This window comes from Monodon monoceros, unplaced genomic scaffold (assembly GCF_005190385.1).
Source record: "Monodon monoceros isolate NGI ecotype Baffin Bay Population unplaced genomic scaffold, NGI_Narwhal_1 Super_Scaffold_7, whole genome shotgun sequence".
Taxonomy (NCBI): Eukaryota; Metazoa; Chordata; class Mammalia; order Artiodactyla; family Monodontidae; genus Monodon; species Monodon monoceros.
Genome location: NW_021703784.1, coordinates 102,367,615 through 102,388,254, shown reverse-complemented (window position 1 = coordinate 102,388,254; position 20,640 = coordinate 102,367,615). Strand labels below are relative to the sequence as shown.

The following is a 20,640-nucleotide window of genomic DNA, read 5'->3' as shown; positions in this document are numbered from 1 at the left end:
CGCGGGAGCCATGCCTACTCTATGCTAAACCTTCATCCTGGCGTCTTCATTTAATCCTCCCGGCAGCCCTGTGGGGAGGAACGATTATTTTCGCTTTACAGATGGGGAAACTGAGGCACGGACTTGTGTAGTAACTTGGCCTAAGCCTTAGATCTAAGAAGTGCGGCCTCCTGAACCACTCCTAGATCTGTATGACCCGGGAGTCCCGTCCCTCAACAGCCCCCAAACCCGTGTTTCCTCCCAGTGAATTGTGTGGCGGAGGGACCCCGGAGGCTGCGGACACTGAGAAAGCCCTTGAGGCCGCCTGTGTGTTGGGGGGAGTGGAAGGTGGTCGGGGAGGGCTTCCTGGAGGAGATGATATCCAAGCAGAGCACAAGGAGGAGTCGAGCAGAACCAGAAGGGCCAGAGAGCATGCCCAGCTTCTGTGCGGAGGTCCACCAGAGAAGGAGGACACATCCAGTGCGTTAGAAGAGGGCAAGGATGGGTTGGCAGTGGCGGGTGGGGGGGAGCGTGTACAGGGCTATGCAGAGCCTCCCAAGGATTGTTATGGGTCCAGACTTGTGAGCCAGGGGAACCACTGAAGGGGTTCAGGCTGAGGGCTAGTATGGTCCAGTGGGCTTTGGGAAGATCTCTGAGGAGAAGGGCTGGGCCCCGGGGAAAGAGGGTAGGTGATGGATGACCCGGGGCACAGCGATTAGTGTGTGGATTGGGGAAGTCTGTGGTATTTTATAGAATCATCAAGAATTACTTAAAGATGGGACTTGGGAGGTGAGAAGGGAGTGTCTAGCAGGAGGCCGGGGAGTCTGGCTTTGTGGCTGAGTGGATGGGGGATCACTCCACGGCATGGGGGCCCAGGAGGATGAGCAGGAGAGGGAAGGGGAGGAGTCCAGTGTGGGACATGATGAGGGGAAGGTGCCCAGGGCCAGCCACTTGGGGGACAGGAGCTAGTTCAGAGCTCCTAAGAGGCCCGAGGTGAAGGGAAGGGAGATCCTACTGTGGGCATCTCATCAACCTGACCTGGAGGGAGAGGTGCGGAGAGAGTAGAGGGAAGCAGCCTCCCCCCTCCCAAATGAGGAGACAGGACGCCTGGAGCCTGGAGTCGGCAATTAAGCTCCAAAATTTAATCCTCACGATGATCTCAGGAGGTGTTAATCACCTCCTCTGTGCAACAGATAGGGAACCAGGCTCAGAGAGGGCAGGGACGACCCAGGTCACAGCAGGCCCGCAGTGTGTCACGGACCGGATGCCAGGACCCCTTCTGCACCCTCCACAGAAAGGGCACCTTCTGTCCTGAGAGGTGCCCACATCTTCCCTCGTCTCCCGGAACACAGGTGGCCAGCATGGGAGCGGGAGGGCAGGTTACTGCACTGTTTCCGATGCTCCCAAACCTTGGCCCATCCTGGCTGGGGGGGGCAGCTGAGGGCCTGAAAAGAGAAGCCCCAGGCGGGAGGAGGGCAAGCACTGGTCTGGGCCGTGGCCCCGGCAGGTGTTTTCCCCCTGTGTCGTGGACCCCAGGTCATGTCTCCACCAGCCTCAGGTGGCCACGGCAGCGGAGGACTCGTAGACATGAGCTGGGAGGGACGCTCGGAGCCCCTGTGCGCAGGGTGGCTCAGAGCAGGGCGCAGCTGCAGCTGCGGGTCTCCATGGCTGCGAGCAGCACCCTCAGGTTGCGTGGAGTGTGGGGCGGGTAGCGGAGAGCGTAGACCTTCTCCAGCCCAGGGCGGCGCAGCAGGCAGGCGCGGGGGTGGGAGAAGGTGTCGAAGGAGAGCTTGCCGTGGTAGCTGCCCATCCCACTGGCGCCTGTACAGTGACAAGGAACACAGCAATCGGGCCCCCAGTGGCCAGCCAAGGAGCGGCAGACAGACCTGGGCTCTGCCAGTCACACAGTATGATCTGAGTGGGCTACTTCACCCCCGAGCCTTGGTTTCCCCAGCTGTAAAGGGGGCTAATCATGGGATGCTGTGGGTAAAGGGCTTAGCGCTGAGCCTGGCCCCAGCACCCGCTCGAATAAATATTGCGGACACCAGGTGCTGGGGCACGGTGGGTAGACAGTGGTCAAGAGTGGATTCTGGGGGGGTGGGGGATGTATTGGGAATTTGGGATTAACAGACACACACTACTCTATATAAAATAAACAAGGACCTACTATATAGCACAGGGAACTATATTCAATATCTTGTAATAATCTATAATGGAAAAGAATCTGAAAAGAAGAGCGTGTATATATAGATAACTGAATCACTGCTGTACACCTGAAACTAACACAACATTGTAGATCAACATTTTCTTTTTTTTTTTTTTTTTTTGCAGTACGCGGGCCTCTCACTGTTGTGGCCTCTCCCGCTGCGGAGCACAGGCTCCGGACGTGCAGGCTCAGCGGCCGTGGCTCACGGGCCCAGCCGCTCCGCGGCATGTGGGATCCTCCCGGACCGGGGCACAAACCCGTGTCCCCTGCATCGGCAGGCGGACTCTCAACCACAACATTTTCAATTAGAAAAAAAAGAGAGAGGAAAGATGGAAAGTAAAAAAAAAAAAAGTGGATTCCGGGGCAGCTGCCCAGGGTTGAATCCCAGCTCTGAAGTAGCCATGTCACCTTAAGCAAGTGATTTCGCCCTGGTCTCCTCTGTGACATGGGGTGACAGTGGCACCCACCTCCTAGAGTTGCGGGGATTGAGCAAGTGTTCAGACCCATAGATACAGTAAGTGCTGTGTTGTTATGAGTCGCAATGTCCAGGTAGGGAGGCAGTCAAGGACCCGGTAGTGGGAAGTCCAGGGCACCCAGCCTGGTGGGATCAGGGGTAATCCGGGAGGGCTTCCTTGAGTGAGTGGGGCCTGAGGGATGTGGAGTTGACCAGATAAAGTGGATGTGTGGGGCAAGAGGGGCCCAGGCTCGGGGACAACTCAGGGAGCCTTGGAGGTGGGTGACCGTGGTGTGTCAGGACTTGGGCAGAGCTCTGTGTGTCTGGGGCAGCAACCAGGGAAGCGGGGCAGGGGCGGGAGCAGGACTCCGTGGCCAGACCAGGAAGGGTGGCCTCAGGAAGCTGAGTCAGAGCCCTGGCTCCGTCTGAGGGCCTGGGAGCCGTGGAAGGCTTTGCCAGGGGAGCAGCAGGGTCAGATTCACCCGCAGACAGAGCCCCACGCTTCCCTGAGGAGGGGGTGCTGGGGAAGAGGGTTCCAGAACTGGGGATGGCAGCGGTGCGCAGCCCTGGACCTCCACGACCAGGAGCATCGATCTCAGCCTGCCGTGCTCCTGTGACACCAGCCGCTCCCCAGGGAGGGTCCAGGCCCACCAGGGCAGCCCGCCAGGACCTGCTGGTCATTTACTCTAGTGCCAGGTGTGGGCAGGTGGCGGGACTGCAAGCCTCTGGCCCTCTCGTCCCCTGAGGAGGAGGTGGGCTCAGAGAGGGGAAGTGGTGGCCTCGCATCACACAGCCGTCGGGCTTGCTGGGACCAGCCTCAGAGGCCAGGACTTCACAGCGGTACTGGGGGCTGCTGGGGCTTGGTAGAGGGGGGAACCGGCAGGAGCCCCTGTCTCCTGTGTGACATGCCAAGCATGGGACAGAGGGGACACAGGAGGCGTTAAAGGAGCAGCATGTAGCCTCACTGTGGAGTAAAGAGAAGGCCCAAGGCCGCCCTGCGTGTGCTAAGCCCTAGCAATCACAATGATGTTTAAAAAAACCCTAAACTGTGTATCTGTGGGTCCACCCACATATGTAAATGCAGAGACAGGTATGGAAGGTTCCGCCTCAGACTCTGCAGAGGGGAGCAGGGTGAGAGATGACGGTAAGAGGGCATGGCTCTGCCGGCACGTACCCACTCCTCCGAAGGGCAGGCTGGCGACAGTCATGTGCATGAAGCCGTCGTTCCCACAGAAGCCCCCGCTGCTGGTTTGGGCCAGTACCCGCTTGACCACCTGGGAGAGAAGCAGCTATGAGGCTGGTGGCGGAGCTGCCAGGACCGCGGGGGCTCTGTCCAGACCCCTCAGGGCCCTGGGACCCACTGCAGGGTCTGAGGCCATCGTGAGAGCTGGAGGGGGTGGCTGTGGAGCAGCCTGCCACCCATCCCCAACTGGAGACGTGTTTCCTGAGCATCCCTTGCTTGTGGCCCATGCAGGTGACTGTGGACACAGACTCAGGCCTGATGGGGAGATGGGAAACCCAGCATCCTCCTGGGGACGTGGAGGGTGCAGGGTGAGGGGCGGGCAGTCAGGTAGGCGTTCCTAGGAGGGATGTGAGGTGCCTGCTGAGTCTCAAGGCGGGGCAGAGATGAGTAGGAGGGCCCCCCAGGCAGAGTGAAGGGCAGGTGGGGAGGCCAGGGGTGGGGTGAGGGGGGGCAGGGACGCAGCGGGGGGCCTGTGTGCAGCACAGGGAGGACATTGAGATTTGGGTTTTGGAAACATGAACTTGATCCTTGCTTGACTTAATGAAGGCCTTTCCTCTTCAGCCTGTAGGTGTATTTGAAGAATGAGGGCGTGGGGGACTTCCCTTGTGGCGCAGTGGTTAAGAATCTGCCTGCCAATGCAGGGGACACGGGTTCAAGCCCTGATCTGGGAAGATCCCACATGCTGCGGAGCAACTAAGCCCACAACTACTGAGCCTGCGCTCTAGAGCCCGCGAGCCACAACTACTGAGCCCACTGCCACAACTACTGAAGCCCGTGCGCCTAGAGCCTGTGCTCCGCAACAAGAGAAGCCACGGCAATGAGAAGCCTGTGCACTGCAACGAAGAGTAGCCCCCGTTCGCCTCAACTAGAGAAAAGCCCACGCGCAGGAACAAAGACGCAGTGCAACCAAAAATAAATAAATAAATTTATAAAAAAGAAGAAGAAAGGGGGGGGAATGATTAGTAGACACTAAACAGTAGTTGCACGAAAACTTGGCTATAGTTAGTTGCAACGTGTGACCCTCAGGTAACAGCTAGGTTGGGGCTTGCCTGCTGGTGGGTGGAGTGGACCCCCATCCGCCGACTCAGAAATCCCACTGAGAGAAATCCCAGGGAAGGGCAGGGGACCAGGGCTCATGCTTGGGCCTGCATGTCCTGGTCATTCATCCTCCCCCAGTCGTGCCATCCCACGTCGTGTGTGCCTTCCATGCGCCAGGCAGAGAAAGGGGACACTGCCGCCACCAGGCCATGATGATGCAGAAGAATGGAGGTGGGGCTGACTTAGAGGGACTGGACCCTAGAGAAGACCCTGGGGAGCCGCCCACTAAAGGCCCAGAAGAATGTGGCCTAGATTGGAGGGCAGGAGGAGGCCCTGCTGACCCGAGGAGAAAGGAGAGGGACAGAGCCAAGATAGCGCCACCGTCCCAGAGCTCCTATGACTGTCCCCGAGGGACCAGGACGCCCGCCCCTCCTGCCAGGCCCCTTGGTCCACTCTGGTCCTGGTGCCACCTCACCCTCTGCTGACCTCACTCCACCCTCCACTGCTGCCACCTGCTCCCACCTCTGTCCAGCCCCACCTGGCTGCTGTTGGAGAAGGCGTACAGGGCCAGGGGCTTCTCCCGACGGCGGATGAACTCGATGGCCTCGTCCAGGCTCCTCACATTCATGATGGGCAGGATGGGCCCGAAGATCTCCTCCCGCATCACCGGCTCCGTCTCCTGCACGCCCACCAGCACCGTGGGAGCTGCCCGGGCACAGGGCACGGCTCAGCCCCACGGGCCTCGGGCAGGCAGGGCCCCGGGACCCAGGGCTCCAGGCTCAGGGACGTTCTGGGGAAGGTGATCTCCCCACAGCCCCTGGGAAGTGACCTTGAGGGGCTCCCCAGCCTGACCGGGGCCCATGGGGCCCAGAGAGCCCCTCAGCCTTGGTCTTACAGTCAGAGGGTGACCGGACCTGAGGTCCCGGGTCCCAGCCTGCTGGGGAGCAGCGTCACCCTCTGAGCCGTTCGGCCCGGGAGACTGGGGCTGCTTTGTTCACAGCGTAGCGGGTGCTCAGGACGGGCTGTTGAAATTCAGAACCAGGAATCGTGGGCTCATAGGACCTGGGGTCATGGCCCCGTGGAGCAGCAGATCTTGGGGCTGAAGTTTGGAACCTGAGCCCTAGAACTCTGGGGTCTGAGCTTGGAGAATCCAGAGCCTGGGCCAGAGGGCTGAGTCGTGGGGTCACAGGCTCAGACACGGCAACGCGGAACACTGGTGTCACAGAATCGTGGCACCAGAGCCGTGGACCAGGCTGGGCTCTAGCAGTGGGGTCGGGGAGCCTCAGGGCCCGAGGTTACAGGCTGGGCCCAGACTCGGGGCCCAGCTGTGGCCCCCAGCGTGGAGGGGCCTTAGCTGGGGTGAGCTGGGAGTCGGGCACAGTGGCAGGGAGGGCGGGACTCACCGATGTAGCGATCGCTTTCATCACTCTGGCCCCCGATGGCCACGCGGCCACAGCTCAGCAGGCGCCGGAGCCGCAGGAAATTCTTCTCACTGATGACGTGGCCCAGGTCTGGGGAGCTCTGGGGGTCTTCGCCGTAGAAGCGGGTGGTGGCGCTCTGCAGGGTGGGCAGCAGTCGAGCCTGCATTTCGGGGCTGCACAGGATATAGTCGGGGGCCACGCAGGTCTGGCCGGAGTTGAAATAGCGGAAGAAGGCCACGCGGTTGGCCACGGTCTGGGGGTCGCAGTTGTCGTCCACGTAGCAGGGGTTCTTGCCCCCCAGCTCCAGCGTGACGGGCGTCAGGTGCTTGGCGGCAGCAGCCATGACAATCTTGCCGACTCGGGGGCTCCCTGGGGTGGAAGGAACCAGAGTGGCTCTCGGTCACTTGGGCCAGGTGGGATGGCCTCAGCCCAGGGCTGGGACCCCTCAAGGGGGCTCACTCCCTGCCCTGCGGCTCCCTGGAGAGGCAGTAGAGTGGAGGGCGGGGTGGGGGTGGGTGGGGGTGGGCGGGGGAGAGTTGCCCTCACCTGGCTTTTCCTTGTCAGTTGCTGCTGCACTGGGACCTTTTTCAGGTCGTCCCCCCTCCCCTTCCTCCCCCACTCCCCCACCAGCCCCCCGAGGAGCTCTGCCCACAGCTGCAAGCCAGGCCCAGCTCCCTGTCCTGATCTGCCCAGGTAGACAGCCAGGAGCCCCCGTCTCCCTGCTTCTGATCCCAGCTGGGCCTGCAGGCGACTCTTTCTAACCTGCCGCCCTAAGTCCCTCCCCACTCTCCACTCTCCTCTGAAAGTAACTCCTATGGCCCGGCTCCAGCTCTAGCTGGTCCTCATTTGGGTCTCCCCTCCCTGACCTAATCTGGCAGCCGTGGCGCCCTCCACACCCACCGTCTGCCCCCCCTTCCCCTAGGTCCCCACCTCTCCTCTGGGCTGGTGTCCTGGGTCTCACAGTCCCCTCTTCCACTCAGCCACCCCAAAACACACCTGACAGCGCCCCCAGGCCTCGACACACTCTTGCCCACGCCTGGCCCAGGGCCCCACGCTGCCATTCCTGTCGTGATGTGATAACCCTGGCCTTTCTCGCCAGCCACCGCGGCCCGAGGGAGCCCAGAGCCCAGTCACCTCTCTGGTCTCACTTCCTCCTGCTTCCCTGTCCTCGTTCCCTCCTATCCAGGCCCCCTTGTCGGCTGAGCCGGCCCCAGGGGCCTCCCCCTACCACGGCTCCTCCCTTAGGTCCTCCTATCTGTGTTCAAACACCTCCTAGTCTGTCCCGCCTTCCTGACTACGCCCACAACTGAATTCCCCACCTCCACCCTGGTCACCTTTGCACGGGCTCTGTGACAATGTAGGAGGCTTTAGCCCTGCTTTATCCCAAGGCCTCGCGGTGCCCGTCTGCGCTCTCAGCAAACATTCACCGAGCAAGTGAGTGAGTGAGTGGCTGCTGCCCAGGCCACGTGCTGTGACAAAGGCTTCCATTCATTCATTTGTCCTTAAGACAGGCCTGTGACTTGGGGATGGCCCCTATCATACCAACAAGGAAACTGAGGCCTGGAGAAGTCAGGAGATTATGGTGGAGTAGCTTCGGACGGTCCATCGGCCTCTGCACAGACTGCCTCGGGGACCTGGCGTACAAGCTGGCCTCCGGGGGTCTGCCTGCCTTGCCTCTGCACCCTCGGTCCTGGGGGGCCAGGGCCCAGAGTCCACTGAGCTTCGGGCTGTGATGGTGGAGGGTGGTCAGGCGCCCCCCCACCCCCCACACCGGCTTCCTTCTCCTGGTGTTTCCGGCCCCGGGGAATCTGTAGGAACAGCTGAGGACCCTGGCCCCTCTGCTCCCACAGTCGCCCTCCCTGTCTGTTAAGGTGGCATGGCAGCTGGCAGGCCTTGTCCTGGGCTCGTGGCAGGGTCCGGGGAGGAGAAAGGCAGAGATGGCACGTCCCCTGCTCTGATGGGGACAAAGTGTGCAACACAGGAGGCAGGTCCACCCCTCCCTCCTCCAGGGCCTCGCCTTGTCTGTATCCTCCTCCCTTTCATCTCTTCTGGAAACTCCATCCTGGTCACTTGGAGCTAGGTGGTGTGTGGACCACATGGGCACATGTCAGGGTGATGGCAGGTGACCTCTGGGAGCAAAATACAGCCTGCCCCAATCCTGGCTAGTGCAGTGGGCACTGCATCTTTTTGTCACCCAAGCCCCCAAACCCTCATCTGTCCAGCCCTCCAGAAGGGCCGTGGGCGCAGGAATGAGCGCCTGGCACAGCGGGGGCTCAGCAAGGACAGATGCTGTGACGTGTGAGATTGTGAGTGGTGCAGAGGCCTGTTTCCGGGATGGGGCCCATCCCTCCCAAGAGTCCCCAGGGGTCTGGGGCTGCTCCCCAGCCTGCTCAGGGGGAGTGGAGCGAGCTCGTCCTGGGGCCGAGAGCACCACACAGCACTTGCCCCAGTCTGCATCCTCCCTGGCTGGCTGGCTGCTTCTGTCCCTCTCTCAGAGTTGGGGATAAGACCCCTAAGGGTGGGGCTGGGCAAGCTTCTCACCTCTCCCATCCTGCACAACCTCCAGACTGGCTCCTCACCTGTGAAGAAGATGTAGTCGAACTTGTGCTCCAGTAGCTGCCCTGTCTCCTGGGGCCCGCCCAGCACCACGGCAAAGCAGCTCTGCAAGCCAGATGGGCGGAGGGCTCCCTCTGGGATCCCAGCCTGAGAGCCCAGAGGGCACCTGCCTGCCTGCCTGGGACGGCTCCCCCCTTGCCTGGTGCCCGGGCTCCAGGTGGGCTGGGTCGGGGGCAGTGGGGAGCGGGGAGCTCCCCAGGGGCACTGGGCACAGGCAGTCCCAGCCTACCAGGTGTAAGGTTGGGGCCTGGTGGGTTTGGGGTTGGGACTGAGGCCGGGGCTGGGCCAGCAGGGCCGACCAGAGACAGACAGGGACCCCCGGGGGACAGGCCCCACCCCTCTGTTTCACTCAGAGGGAAACAGGCTGAGAGGGGCGGTGACCTGGCCAAGGCCACACAACCCAGAGGAGGCAGGAGTGAGGCTGGAATTCAGGTCCTGTCTGAGGAGCCACGCCAAGGGCTGCCCGGCCCAGCGGGGCCTGCTTAGCCCTTCTCAGCCCCAGTGTAGCTGCTTGGTCTGTACCTGGCCCTGCTCACCTGGTCCAGGTATCGGGGCAGCACCTCGGCCAGGACCTTCTCAGTGCTCTTGCTGATCTCTGAGGGCTTCAGCACCACGCAGTTGCCTGAGGGGCGGGGCGGGGAGAGGGGGGTGGGGCGGGGCGGGGCGGGGAGAGGAGGGGGCCAGTTGTAGCCACTCCCCGTCTCCATTCAGTCCTCACACCTGCAGGGCAGGTGCCAGCCTCACTCCATCTTCAGGTGAAGAATATGGCTCAGAGAGGTGCCCTGCCGGCCCCAAGGCCACACAGCCTGGGGATGGTGGGCCAGATGGGAACCAGGCCTTCTTAGCTACCTGGTGCCAGCTCCCCCCTCCTCCCTGGCTCTGTGGGCGGCTGTGAGGCTGGGGGGATAGGCGGGGGCTGGAGGGAGAAGGTGGTGGTTCCCTCTCACCTGCTGCGAGGGCGCCCACCAGGGGCTCTAGGCTCAGGTTCAGAGGGTAGTTCCAGGGGGCGATGACGAGCACCAGGCCGAAGGGCTCCTTCCGGATGAAGGCCGAGTCCAGCTGTGTGGCCTGGGTCGGGGCCAGGGTGATGGTGAACGGTGAGGTGCCAAGACCCCAGCCCCTCAGCACCACCTGCCACCCAGAGAGGCTGCCTGTGGCCCTGACGCCCAGGGTCACTCACCAGGTTCGTGGGCACTTTCTCATCCTTCATCCAGGCCCGCAGGTTCCTAAGGGCCGAGTTAATCTCATTCTGGCTGATGCTGATTTCAGACACCTCTGACTCGAAGGCTGACTGCAGGGGAGGGGGAGGGGCAAGGGCAGGGCTTGGGCCAGGGTACCCAGGATCTGCAGGTGGCCGGAGCCCTGGGGTGGGCAAAGCCTCCCCAGGCAAGGTCTGTCTTATTCACTCGTTCATTCATTCATTCACTGCACGTTCACTGAATGGTTAGAGTGCGTGGGTGCCGTGTCCGTGCTGGGGATGCAGCCGTGACTGAAACAGACAGAAAACCTGCCCCACGGAGCTGACATTGTAGGGGGACGGTCGACGTGGTGATGAGAACGCTGACTACTCCATTAGGACGTGACAAGCGCCATGGGAGGATGAAACAGGGTAAGAGGGATAGAGACTGCTGGAGTGTGTGTGCGTGTGTGTGAGTGCATGTGCGCGTGTGTGTGTGTGTGTGTCTTTGCTCTATTTTATATAAGATGGTCAGTGCCAGCCTCTGGGATGGGGTGACATTTGAGCAGTGAGGAAAGGGAGGGAAGGAGCCCATGGATACCTGGAGGCAGAATATTCCAGGCAGATGGTATGTCCTGTGCAAAGGCCCTGGGGTGGGTTCAGGCTTGCTATGTTCCTGATTAGCAGGGAGAAGAGTGGGTGAGGTGATGAGGCCAGGCAGCTGGGGTGAGGACTGTTGAGCAGAGCAGGGACAGGCTCTAACTTAAGTTTGAACAGGACTGTCTGTGTGGCCCTCTGTGGCCTGCTGTGTGGATGTCAGTCTGCAGGGGACACTGGGGACAGGTGTCTCTGGGTCACTGGGGACTGGTCACTGGGGACAGGAGTCTCTGCCATCAGTTCCCACAGCCCAGGGGCCAGGGCAGATTTCAAGGGCAGGAGTCGGAAAAAGGAGACAATCAATAGGGCTTTTGTCCTGATCTATGCCGGCTGGCATGCCTGCCCCACCCCCACGAGGGAGGAGGGACCCAGCCTGTGGGCTGCAGGCAGCTGGAGGCCCATGGCCTAGGACACAAGAGCCAGGCTGTCCTGATGCCTGAGACTCAGCCATTATGGTGTAAGTTCCTTCCTGTCAGAGGAGAGGGCGATGGGCCCAGGAGTGCCAGAGCTGAGCCTTGGGGGGAGGAGGAGGGCGCAGGGACCTTGGGGGGAGAAGCCACGCCCACCAGCGCTTCTAGGGGCTGAGCCTGCTTCAGGCATGCCTTCTACTATGTCTGTGTCCACAGCCCACACTCCTGCCCAGCGAGGTCTCCTGTGACCTGACTGAGGTTTGGGCCTGTTTGAGGGATAATCTGAACCCTGCTGAATGCCAGGAGTTTGGAAGAGTAGAGGCTGTTTTGAGCCCGGGTTCTGTGCCCTTAGGCAAGAACATGCCCTCTCTGAGTCTCCTCTGGGGGTGACTGGGGGTGACCACCTCTACCTGGAAGGGCTGGTGGGGGTTAAATGGGAGGATTTGCGCAGGTCAGACAGGGCAGATGCTGCCTGCTGGGAGGGTGGGGGACAGGGCTGGCCGAGCCCAGAGGGAGGGACCAGGCCAGAGGCCGGGACCAGATTGGATTTTCTGGGCTGCTGCTTCCTTTGTGGGGTGCGGGCTCCTGGAGGCTTGAGGGTTGCAGGCAGGAGGTGAAATTTGAGCCATAGGGAGAACAGGGACCAGACAGACCATCGGGTCAGGTCTCACGGAGGCGGCCAGGCCAGGCCAGCTGGTGGGCAGGGCAGAGGCTCAGTGGGGTGTCAGTCCCCAGGGAGCCCGACATGCCAGGGTAGGGGGTGTGAGCCCCCTCTGTCCTGGACCAGGTCCAGTGAATGGACACTCCCCACAGGGAGGCAAAGCCAGGCCCCTTGGGTGTCAGAGAGCCAAGGAGAGTACGACCCACTGCCCTGGTTTCATAAATGGGGTAGCAGACGATTCCAGAAATGGCTGACGAGGGAGCCCGGGTCTCACCTGGCTACAGTCCTGGAGCGTGGTGATAAATAGAAGGTTTGAGGACCCTGAGAAAGGGAGTAGGCGTCACTAGGAGGCCGCGTCCTCAGAACAAGTCCTTGTGGCCAGCTTTTGCTGCGCCCGTGAATGGAGGTGCCCTGATCCATGACCCCAGGTGCCACGAGATACTAGTCTCGAAGTCTGTGACTGCTCTGGACACCTGGCTGGGTGCCTGCAAATCAGGTGGGGCCCAAGGAGGCTGCAGAGGGCCTCCCAGGCCTGCCAGTGCCAGCATCTCTTTCATGAGCTGGGTGGAGCCAGCAGGCCCACCGGAAGGGCAGGGGAGGCAGGAGGGCAGAAAGGGATGACCCCAGGGTCCTGCTCATGGGCTCAGGAGGTTTGGGGAGAAGATGAGCTCAGCGCTCAGCATGAGCCAGTGTGGGACTGCTGCAGCCCCCTGGGGACAAGTGGTGACCACAGGGGCTGGCCGGCAGCCAATATGCACCATGGGCCTGTCCTAGGTGTTAAGTATCAAAACAGCACCTCACCAGCTGGTAAAGAGTCACAGCCTTGGAGAGTTACAGGTGGTGAGGGGCCAGTGGGGCGTCACGGGTGAGCTTGGGCACCGTGGCCTTTGTGGCAAGCTCAAGGGACATTTTGTCCAGAGAAGAAGCCCCTGGACAGTTGTCCTAGGGCAGTGGCAGCCACACGGGTGGGCCCTGCTGGCTGAGACGGTGGAAGGCTGCCTACAAGGAAGTGTATTTCTTGAGGTCCTGCTGTGGCTGCTGCTGGAGATGGGAGGGGCTGGGCCCCCAGGCCTCCAGGGTTTGGACAGAGGCCATGATGCCCACGGTACCTAGTGAAGCAGAATTCCTCCACATGCGGCCCTAGCGGTGTGACCCAGCTCCCTGGACCTCATCCCTTGCATACCTCTGCCTCTTCCACTCCCCTTCAGCCACTCTGGCCTCCTTGCTGCTCCTCAAGCACAAATACACCAAGCACCTCCTGCCTCAGGGCCTTTGCACATGCTGTGCCCTCTGCTGTTTCCCCCCTTGTCCACGTGGATCCTTCCCCCTCCTCCTTCAAACGCCACTGTCTCAGAGAAACCTTCCCTGACCCCCACATACAAAACCGCACCCTGACCCTGGCCCTCTCTCACCCCTTCACACTGGGAGTGTCTCTCCATGGCATTCATTACCATCCAACATGCTGTGTATTTATTTACTGTCTAGTTGTGTCTCTCCCCAGGAGGCCAGCTCCCTGGACACAGGAACTTTGTTTTATTTGTTGTATCCCCAGAGCCTACAACAGTACCTGGCCCATAGTAAATGTTCAATAAATAGTAGTGGAGTGGGGGAATTCCCTGGCGGTCCAGTGGTTAGGACTCCGCGCTCTCACTGCCAAGGGCGCGGGTTCAATCCCTGGTCAGGGAACTAACATCCCGCAAGCTGCACCGCACGACCAAAAAAAAGAAAAAAATAGTGGAGTGAATGAAGAAATGAATGAATGGGTGAACGCAGAAGAGCAGGTTACGGCACAGGAAAGGAGGTGGGGTTTGACGGCTTTTAGTTCCCCCTTCATGGAGGATGCAGCTGTCCCCACCCCCCTGTCTCAACCTCCCCACCCCTGCCCTCCTCCTCCCACCCCTGCCTGTCCCCCCACAACCCACCTTGTGCAGGTCCTGCGCCAGCGCCTCCTGCAGAAGCTGCTTGTTCTCTTGCAGGAAGCGGCTCAGGCCCTTCAGCTGGGCAGCCCGGAACTCGGCCGGCCGCGTGCACCCCGAGTCGAAGGCCTCCCGCAGCCGCTGCAGCGTGTCCGCGAAGGGGTCCATCCTGCCGGGCGGGGCAGCATGGGTCGGGGCGCCCCACCTCCAGGCGCCCCCCACCGTCCCTGCCTGCACCCGCATGGGCCCACGGGCACCCCCATGGGGACTCACACGTAAGCCCAGGGACCAGGGCTGCCCCACCTACACATACACACAAACACACACACAAGGGGCACACTTGGACACCCACTGACAGAGCTACAGACCACACCTCTTAACCAGTGGGCAGGAGGGTTCTGGACCCCAAGGCAGTCACGGGACTGGGTGTGGGCTTGGGAACAGCTACTCCGTGGCCCCTAAGAGTGAGCAGGGAGCCAGGGGGTCACGCTTCTTCCTGCCACCCGGAAATTAGCCCTAAGCCATGGCCCCCACCCTACTCCGGTGCCCCTCCTGGAGACGGGTAGCCCTCACCCCAGCAGGTCTGAGTGGAGTAACCAGGGGAAGTTTGGCAACTAGAGGTGGAGTCCACCAACCACCACTTTGGGACATTCCCAACACGAATGCTCTGTTCCCACTGTCCCCAGCCTGGGGGCCCTGCCCAGGGTGGCCAGGCTGGCTGTTGGTGGCTCAGAGGGCTGGGTGACAGGACTCCTCTCCCTGTGCCCCAGCTCCGCAACAAGACTGGGAAACAAGAACCCCACCTCCCAGAGGCCCTGCTGCCCATCCCAGCCCCATCGGCCACAGTGTTGGAGAAGCAGGGAATGCTGAGGGGTGACGGGTGAGGGGGCAGTCAGGCCTCCATGCTGTCATCAGCCAGGGCTGGCAGGCAGGGTAGGGGCTCTGACATTCCCCCGGGCACCCGCCTGCTTACTTGAAGTTCATCAGAGGAGCTCTCTGATGCACTTAGTCCTTGGCCTGGTGCCAAGGACGAGTGGGGACCCTTTCCTCCTTCTCTCTCTGACTCACTTCTCTTCTGGTCTCTGCTTGGCTGATGCCTCCTTCAGGCAGCCCACCATGATTACTCCCTTACACATTCTCACAGTGGGCCCTTGGCTCTGCTCCCCACCGCACTGTGTCATACCTTGTGATAAATACCTGGTTTCCTTCTGTCCACCTCCCTGCCCCGCCTCCCCATCCCTCTCTTTCCTCTCCCACTGGATGGGGCAGCAGGACCCCTCTTTGCCTACTTAACTTATCATTTGGGGCTTTGTGCCCCAATCTCCTCATCTGTTAAGGTCACCCTTCCACCTACCACCTGATGGGTGTTTATCAAGGATGAGACCATGCTGGCCAGTTCTAAGCCCAGGACAGGGCGTCAGTGCCCTCAGGGTTGCCAGCTATTGTTAAGTGACTACTGCCACCACGGCCCTAAGTTTTCTGGAGGACTCCATGAGCTGTTCCAGCCAACAGGATGGCCTGCCCTGATGGGCACTCTGTGCTGAGAGCCTGCTGGAGCCCTACGCTGTCCCCATAGGCATGATGGGGGCCAAACTGACCCCACAGGCCTCCTACTCTGATCAGGAGAAACGGGGCAGTTGTCTTGGGCACAGGGCGGGCACCACATCCCCCAGAGAGGGTGACTGTAGCAGAACAGGGACATCATCAGAGCCCCTGTCACTCCAGGCTTGTCCCTAGCTCCAACCCTCCTCCAGAGAGGAAGGCATACTGGCCAGAGACCCAAGAGCTAAGAGACTTGCTGACCCCTAAAGCCGCCACCTGAGCTCTCCTGAGCGCAAACCCTGACCCTGCCTCTGTAGTTGTGTGACCTTGGGCAAGTCACTCATCTTTTCCCTGCCTCAGTTTCCATGCCTGTAAAAAGGGGATGCTACCGTTCCACCACATGAAGCACCGGCCATTGTGTGCATGGTAAGAGCTTAGTAATGGTCAGCTGTGGTTATTGTTACCAAGTACTCAACAAATATTTATCCCTCTTCCTTCCCCCCATCCTCTCTCACCTTCAGACTTCTGCTGATGGATGCTGAGGGCAAACCACACCCGCCCCTCTCCCACCTCCGCAAGGTTCTTTGCACTTTCCTAAGAGCCTGCGAACCCACAAAAATGTAAGGCACGTCACTTGAATAGGGCATCTCAGAGCACAGTGTGGGGTGGGGAGCTCTGCGGGGGTGGAGGTCTGCTTGGAACATTCCAGCAGCTTCTCCTGGCAACACTGAGGCCAGCTCACACCATATTGCAGCTTGGTCAGGACCGAGGCCCAAAGGGGTGACTGCTGCAGGGCAGGGAACTGGACTCAACCCAGGTAAGCAGATGTGCAAGGCTGCCTTGGGCCTGGGGGGACCCCGGGCCTGTGACCTCACAAGGGAGCTGAGCAGCCACTGTGGACACACAAATGAGGGGGTTCCTTCATCGGGTGGTCTGGGGGCCCTAAGCCCACCTCCCTGGGAGTTGCTAAGTCACTTGATGTGACAAGGGATGGGCCTGGTTCCCCGGGCCCCAGGGCCAGCCACCTTCCCTCAAGGCCATGAGCCTGGGGATTCTATAATAATAATAATAGTGACTAAGCACTGACTGTGCCAGGCACTGTGCCAGTATGGGCGCCCGATGTGAGCGCAGCAGAGCTTTTGGATGGCACCCCTGTAGGAAGCTGAGGCCCAGGTCATGTGGCATCAAGGAGGGAGACAAAAGGGGCAGGCACTCAGGGCTACTGCCTCCAAATCAGCATCAAGAAACAGCTGCTGCCCGAGCCCCGTCCCTGGGCCCTGGCTGGTCCTGCGGATGAGCCACCTCCCAGCCCCCACCTCTGCCCACCCTCTCATCCTTTCTGCCTCGGTTTCCCTGTCTATACCACAAGCCTTCTAAGAGCACCCTCTGTATGACGTGTCGGGGGCCTGAGGACCTGGGTCCAAATCCCAGCAACTCTGTTTATTAGCTAGGAGACCTTGGGCAGGTGGCTTGGCCTCTCTGTGGCTCACTCTTCCCATCTGTGCAATGGGGATGGTGTCTTGTAGGTACCCCATAGTGCTGTGAAGTGCTTGGTGCAGGGCCGAGCCCCGTGAGTGCTCAGTGAGGACGGCTCTGAACGATGGTTATTCAGACTGCAAAGGGCAGCTGTGCTGGGGGGTCTCGGGGAGGAGACCCTGGGGTGGGAACCCGAGGAGACCTTGGCCCAGTGTGGGCACCAGGGAGGCAAGACAATCAACTTGAGACCCAGGTGGGGGCAGGGATGCGGGGTTGGGAAGAGTGACAGAGGTGAACATGGTGGTCTGAGGGCCCAGGGGACCCCCATCAGGCTGTCAGAAGGTGGACGGCATGGGGCTGCCTCCAAGGCTCTGCAGGTCCCAGTACCCTAGGGTCTCCAATCTGATCTCCCCTCCCTGCCCCGTGTAGCCTTAACCTGGATTTTTACAAGGTCTCCCAAACTCTGGGGAGCGGCCCCCTCCCTTCCATGGCGGGTGTGGGGAGCTGGGGACCAACCCTTGGCCGTGGGCCAAGCCAACCCCCGCCCCACCGCACGGAGAGGCTGTGCCACCGGCTGCCTGACGCTGGCAAAGCCTCTCCTTCCTGGACCCTGGCAGAGTCCATTCCCAAGAACACGATCGCTCAGAACCGCTCGCTGCATAGCCCACCCCAGCAGCGGGCATGCGTGGCAGTTGCCCAGGAAATGTGTTGCCAAATGGATGCTTGACCACCCCCCCCAGGGACAGGGGTGCATTCCTTCCTGGGGCGGCCAGTCCAGAGCAGGGACTCTTGGCCTCTCTCTTTGCTCTCTTAGGCTGGGGCAAACGGAACTCCCTTCCCCCTTCCCCTTTCTCCTCAGGCGAGCAGAGAAGCTCCGAGAAGACAAAGCTAGTCCCTGTGCGTGGCCGTGAGTGGCGAGGCTTTCCAGGACTGACGGCAACCCAGAGTGCCCAAGCCAACCTGCCAGCGGGTCCCTGGCCCTGACTGCTCGCTGCTATATCCCCTGCCTCTGCAGAACACCGTACCTGAGGCCCTGTGAAGCTGCCCTTCCTCCTGGTTGGCCCTGCTCTACCCAGCTGCCCTTCCGTTATAAAATGTCCAAGGCTGGGCCAGCCCCTGGGGTGGGGCTGTTCTGGCCTTGTGCCTGACTTTGACTCTGGGCTGGCTGGAGGCTGCAGGCTGAGATTTCCCCATCACTTCCCTCAGGGGCCTCTAGATCCTTTCCTGGACCACAGAGAAGGAGCCAGGGCGCAGAGAGGGCCAGCACCAGGCCAGGGCCACACAGCAGGTCTCCAGGGAGCTCTGAGCTGAGGGGTCCATCTCGACCCCTGATGGGAAGGATGGAGGATGAGTCCAGAGTAGTGGACCCAGGAATTACGGTGTGGGGTGCGGGCTGTGGCCTGGAGTAGCAGGGGGGAAAGCCCTGCTCCCCACACCCAGCCCCCCCACCGCCAGCCCCTCTGAGCCTCAGTTTGCCATCTGCAAAATGAAGAGGTCTGATCCAAAGACAGCTGGAGTCCAGAAATCCAATCCCAGGGCCCAGGCCTGCCTGCTGCAGGCTTCGTCCCTGCCCTCGGCGCGTCTGTGTCCAACATCACCACGTCATCCAGCACCCCGCTCACAGCACCTGTCACCCTGCAACCTGACATTTTACAATGAGGAAATGGAAGTCCAGAGAGAGGGCACAGGGCATGAGTGGCAGGCTGGGACCCACATGAGAAAGTTGTTGCTCCAGAGCGGGGCTGGGTCCACCCCCTGCTGTCCCCTCCTGCCTCCCTGGAAAGAGCGCCACCCTCTGCCCTCTAGGTGAGCCGTCATGATATAAATGTCGCCATGAGGTTCCTGTGTCCCTGCCCCTCAGCCTCACCCCGCCCCCACCCCGGGCACACCTGTCAGAGCCAGCACAAAGGGGGATGATGCCCTGGCAGGTGCTGGTGTCAGACAGGCAGGCGATTAGGTTACAGGTAGGGGGACAGGAACATCCTTTGTGCTATCGCCCCATGCCTGTCACCCTGGGCCCGCTGCTGCCCTTCCTCCTTGGTGCCCTAGGTCTTGCCTGGGATGCTGGCCCAGGGCCTCTGGGCTGACTGGGCACCTGGGAGATGCTCCTCACTGCCCCCGCCCTCCCCGCTGCCCCTGCCTACCTGGGAGGGCAGGAGAGGTCTCCCAGCCCACACCTGCTCTGGTAGCCCCTGGAGGCTTCAGCCGTTTGGGACTGGGGTAAGGGGCTGCAGGGGTCCCGTCCTCTGTGTGGGATGGAACCCCCAGCCGCTGCCTGTCATGTGGCTCAGCATGTGACAGCCCTGCCCTGCTGTCTGGAGCTGAGCCAGGCAGAGGCAGAGCCAGTGTCAGGCGGGGCTGGGCTGGAGCTGAGCCTGGCAGCGGTCAGCCAGGAACCAGGTCCAGAGAGGGGCAGCCACTGATCTAAGGCCACACAGCAAATCAGGGACCCACCTGGGGAGGTATGGTGGGTGGGAGGGGTATTGCAGGATCCTGAGGGACCCCTCCCTGACCGGGGATACCTCCTGCAGGGGTTACCCCAAACTTGTCATGAATTCAGCCTGGGAGGTCCCCAAAGAGGCCTGTCCTCCCGACACAGGGGTCCTAACCTGGCCTGGGAGTGAAGCTTGCCAGTCTGAGGGGGGCACTGCCCCTTGGGGAGGAGCAGGGACCGGCCCTCTCCCCTTTCTGGTTTGGATGCCTCTTGTTGGTCCTCAGAGCTCCAGGAGCAGGACTTCCCTGCTGGTCCAGTGGTTAAGAATCTGCCTTCCAATGCAGGGGACGAGGGTTCGATCCCCAGTCGGGGAACTAAGATCCCACACGCTGTGGGGCAACTAAGCCCACGCGCCACAACTAGAGAGAAGCCCGTGCACCGCAAAGAAGAGCTCGTGTGCTGCAACCAAGAACCGACGCAGCCAAATTAATTAATTTAAAAAAAAAAAAAAGCAGCTCCAAAGGCTCCGTGGTACCTAGGGGTGACATCCTTGTCTCAGGGAGCTCGGGATAAATGGGGGACGTTGCGTGGGGTACCACTAAGAGCCACTCTTAGAACCAGCTGCGGCGGGTGGCAGGCCCTGCCGAGGTCCCGGGTCAGCCGGTGGGGCGGGTGTTGGGGGGAGCACCGAGGTTGGAGGGGACGCATCTGCCCAGCCAGGCGCTGCTCTTCTGCAACTCCTCTGGGTTTTAGTTTGGAGAACGGGATGAAAAGACCCTCATGAGTGTTGCTGTTGGCCTCCCTCTTCGGGCAGAGGTGGGGGAGGACGAGCTGGTCATGGGCTAAGGCATCATTCCTTCATTCATTCATTCATCATTCCCTCCCTCACCTGGTGAGCCTGGCTCACAGAGCCTCAGACCTGCCCAAGAGCACCTCACCACGTCACCGGCTGACAGATTCAAACCTGGCTCCGCAGCCCACCTGCCGGGTGACCTCGAGCAAGTTAGGCCCCTCTCTGGGCCTCCGTTTCCTCCCCCCAAAATGGGATTGATTCGACCTGCCTCACAGGGCTGCAGTGAGGGCGAAATCAGAGCACATCTGGAATGCACCTGGTATACGGTAGGTGCTCAATAGGTGCGAAGGCTTTTCTGTCCCTTTCCCCACCTTCCTAAGGGAGTGGCCACCCCAGGCCTTGTCCTGTGTCCCTGCCCCCGCTTCCTTCCCCCTCCCAGCCTTGAAGGCAGGACCACCTGGCTCCCCCCAGCAGCCACCCACAGAGGCCAGTGTGACCCTGGGGTGCGGTCAGAGGCCACTGGGATGCAGTGCCTGGACACAGTCAGCACTCATCCATGTGCTCACTTAGCAAAGCTTTACTAAGCACCTACTGTGTGCTAAGCCCTGCGCCAAGCA

General features: G+C 61.0%; 1 protein-coding gene across 5 annotated transcripts; it reads right to left on the bottom strand.

The window, feature by feature from the left end:
- Nucleotides 1–938: 938 nt before the first annotated feature.
- ALDH3B1 (aldehyde dehydrogenase 3 family member B1) lies at nucleotides 939–17,892 on the bottom strand. 5 transcript variants are annotated; one of them, XM_029206815.1, is made up of 10 exons: nucleotides 17,822–17,892; nucleotides 13,785–13,947; nucleotides 10,138–10,248; nucleotides 9,905–10,025; nucleotides 9,494–9,579; nucleotides 8,921–9,002; nucleotides 6,324–6,710; nucleotides 5,459–5,625; nucleotides 3,814–3,913; nucleotides 939–1,800 (listed from the first exon to the last, which is right to left on the bottom strand). In XM_029206815.1, the coding sequence occupies exons 2-10, from the start codon at nucleotides 13,944–13,946 to the stop codon at nucleotides 1,610–1,612; spliced, it is 1,407 nt and encodes a 468-aa protein (XP_029062648.1). In that variant the 5' UTR covers nucleotide 13,947; nucleotides 17,822–17,892; the 3' UTR covers nucleotides 939–1,609. The 5 variants fall into 5 exon arrangements, with proteins under 5 accessions (XP_029062648.1, XP_029062649.1, XP_029062650.1 ...); XM_029206816.1 differs by lacking the exon at nucleotides 17,822–17,892 and adding an exon at nucleotides 14,131–14,393; XM_029206817.1 differs by lacking the exons at nucleotides 10,138–10,248; nucleotides 17,822–17,892 and having other exon boundaries at nucleotides 13,785–13,946.
- Nucleotides 17,893–20,640: the final 2,748 nt, after the last annotated feature.

What these genes read in the sequence shown, in the direction of transcription:
- ALDH3B1 (XM_029206815.1), bottom strand. Translation starts at nt 13,946, where the DNA reads ATGGACCCCTTCGCGGACACGCTGCAGCGGCTGCGGGAGGCCTTCGAC. An exon ending in TGGCGCAGGACCTGCACAAG is followed by an intron (nt 10,249 to 13,784) that starts GTGGGTTGTGGG and finishes CCTCCCCTGCAG; the next exon opens with TCAGCCTTCGAGTCAGAGGT. An exon ending in TGCCCCGATACCTGGACCAG is followed by an intron (nt 9,003 to 9,493) that starts GTGAGCAGGGCC and finishes TCTGGCTTGCAG; the next exon opens with AGCTGCTTTGCCGTGGTGCT.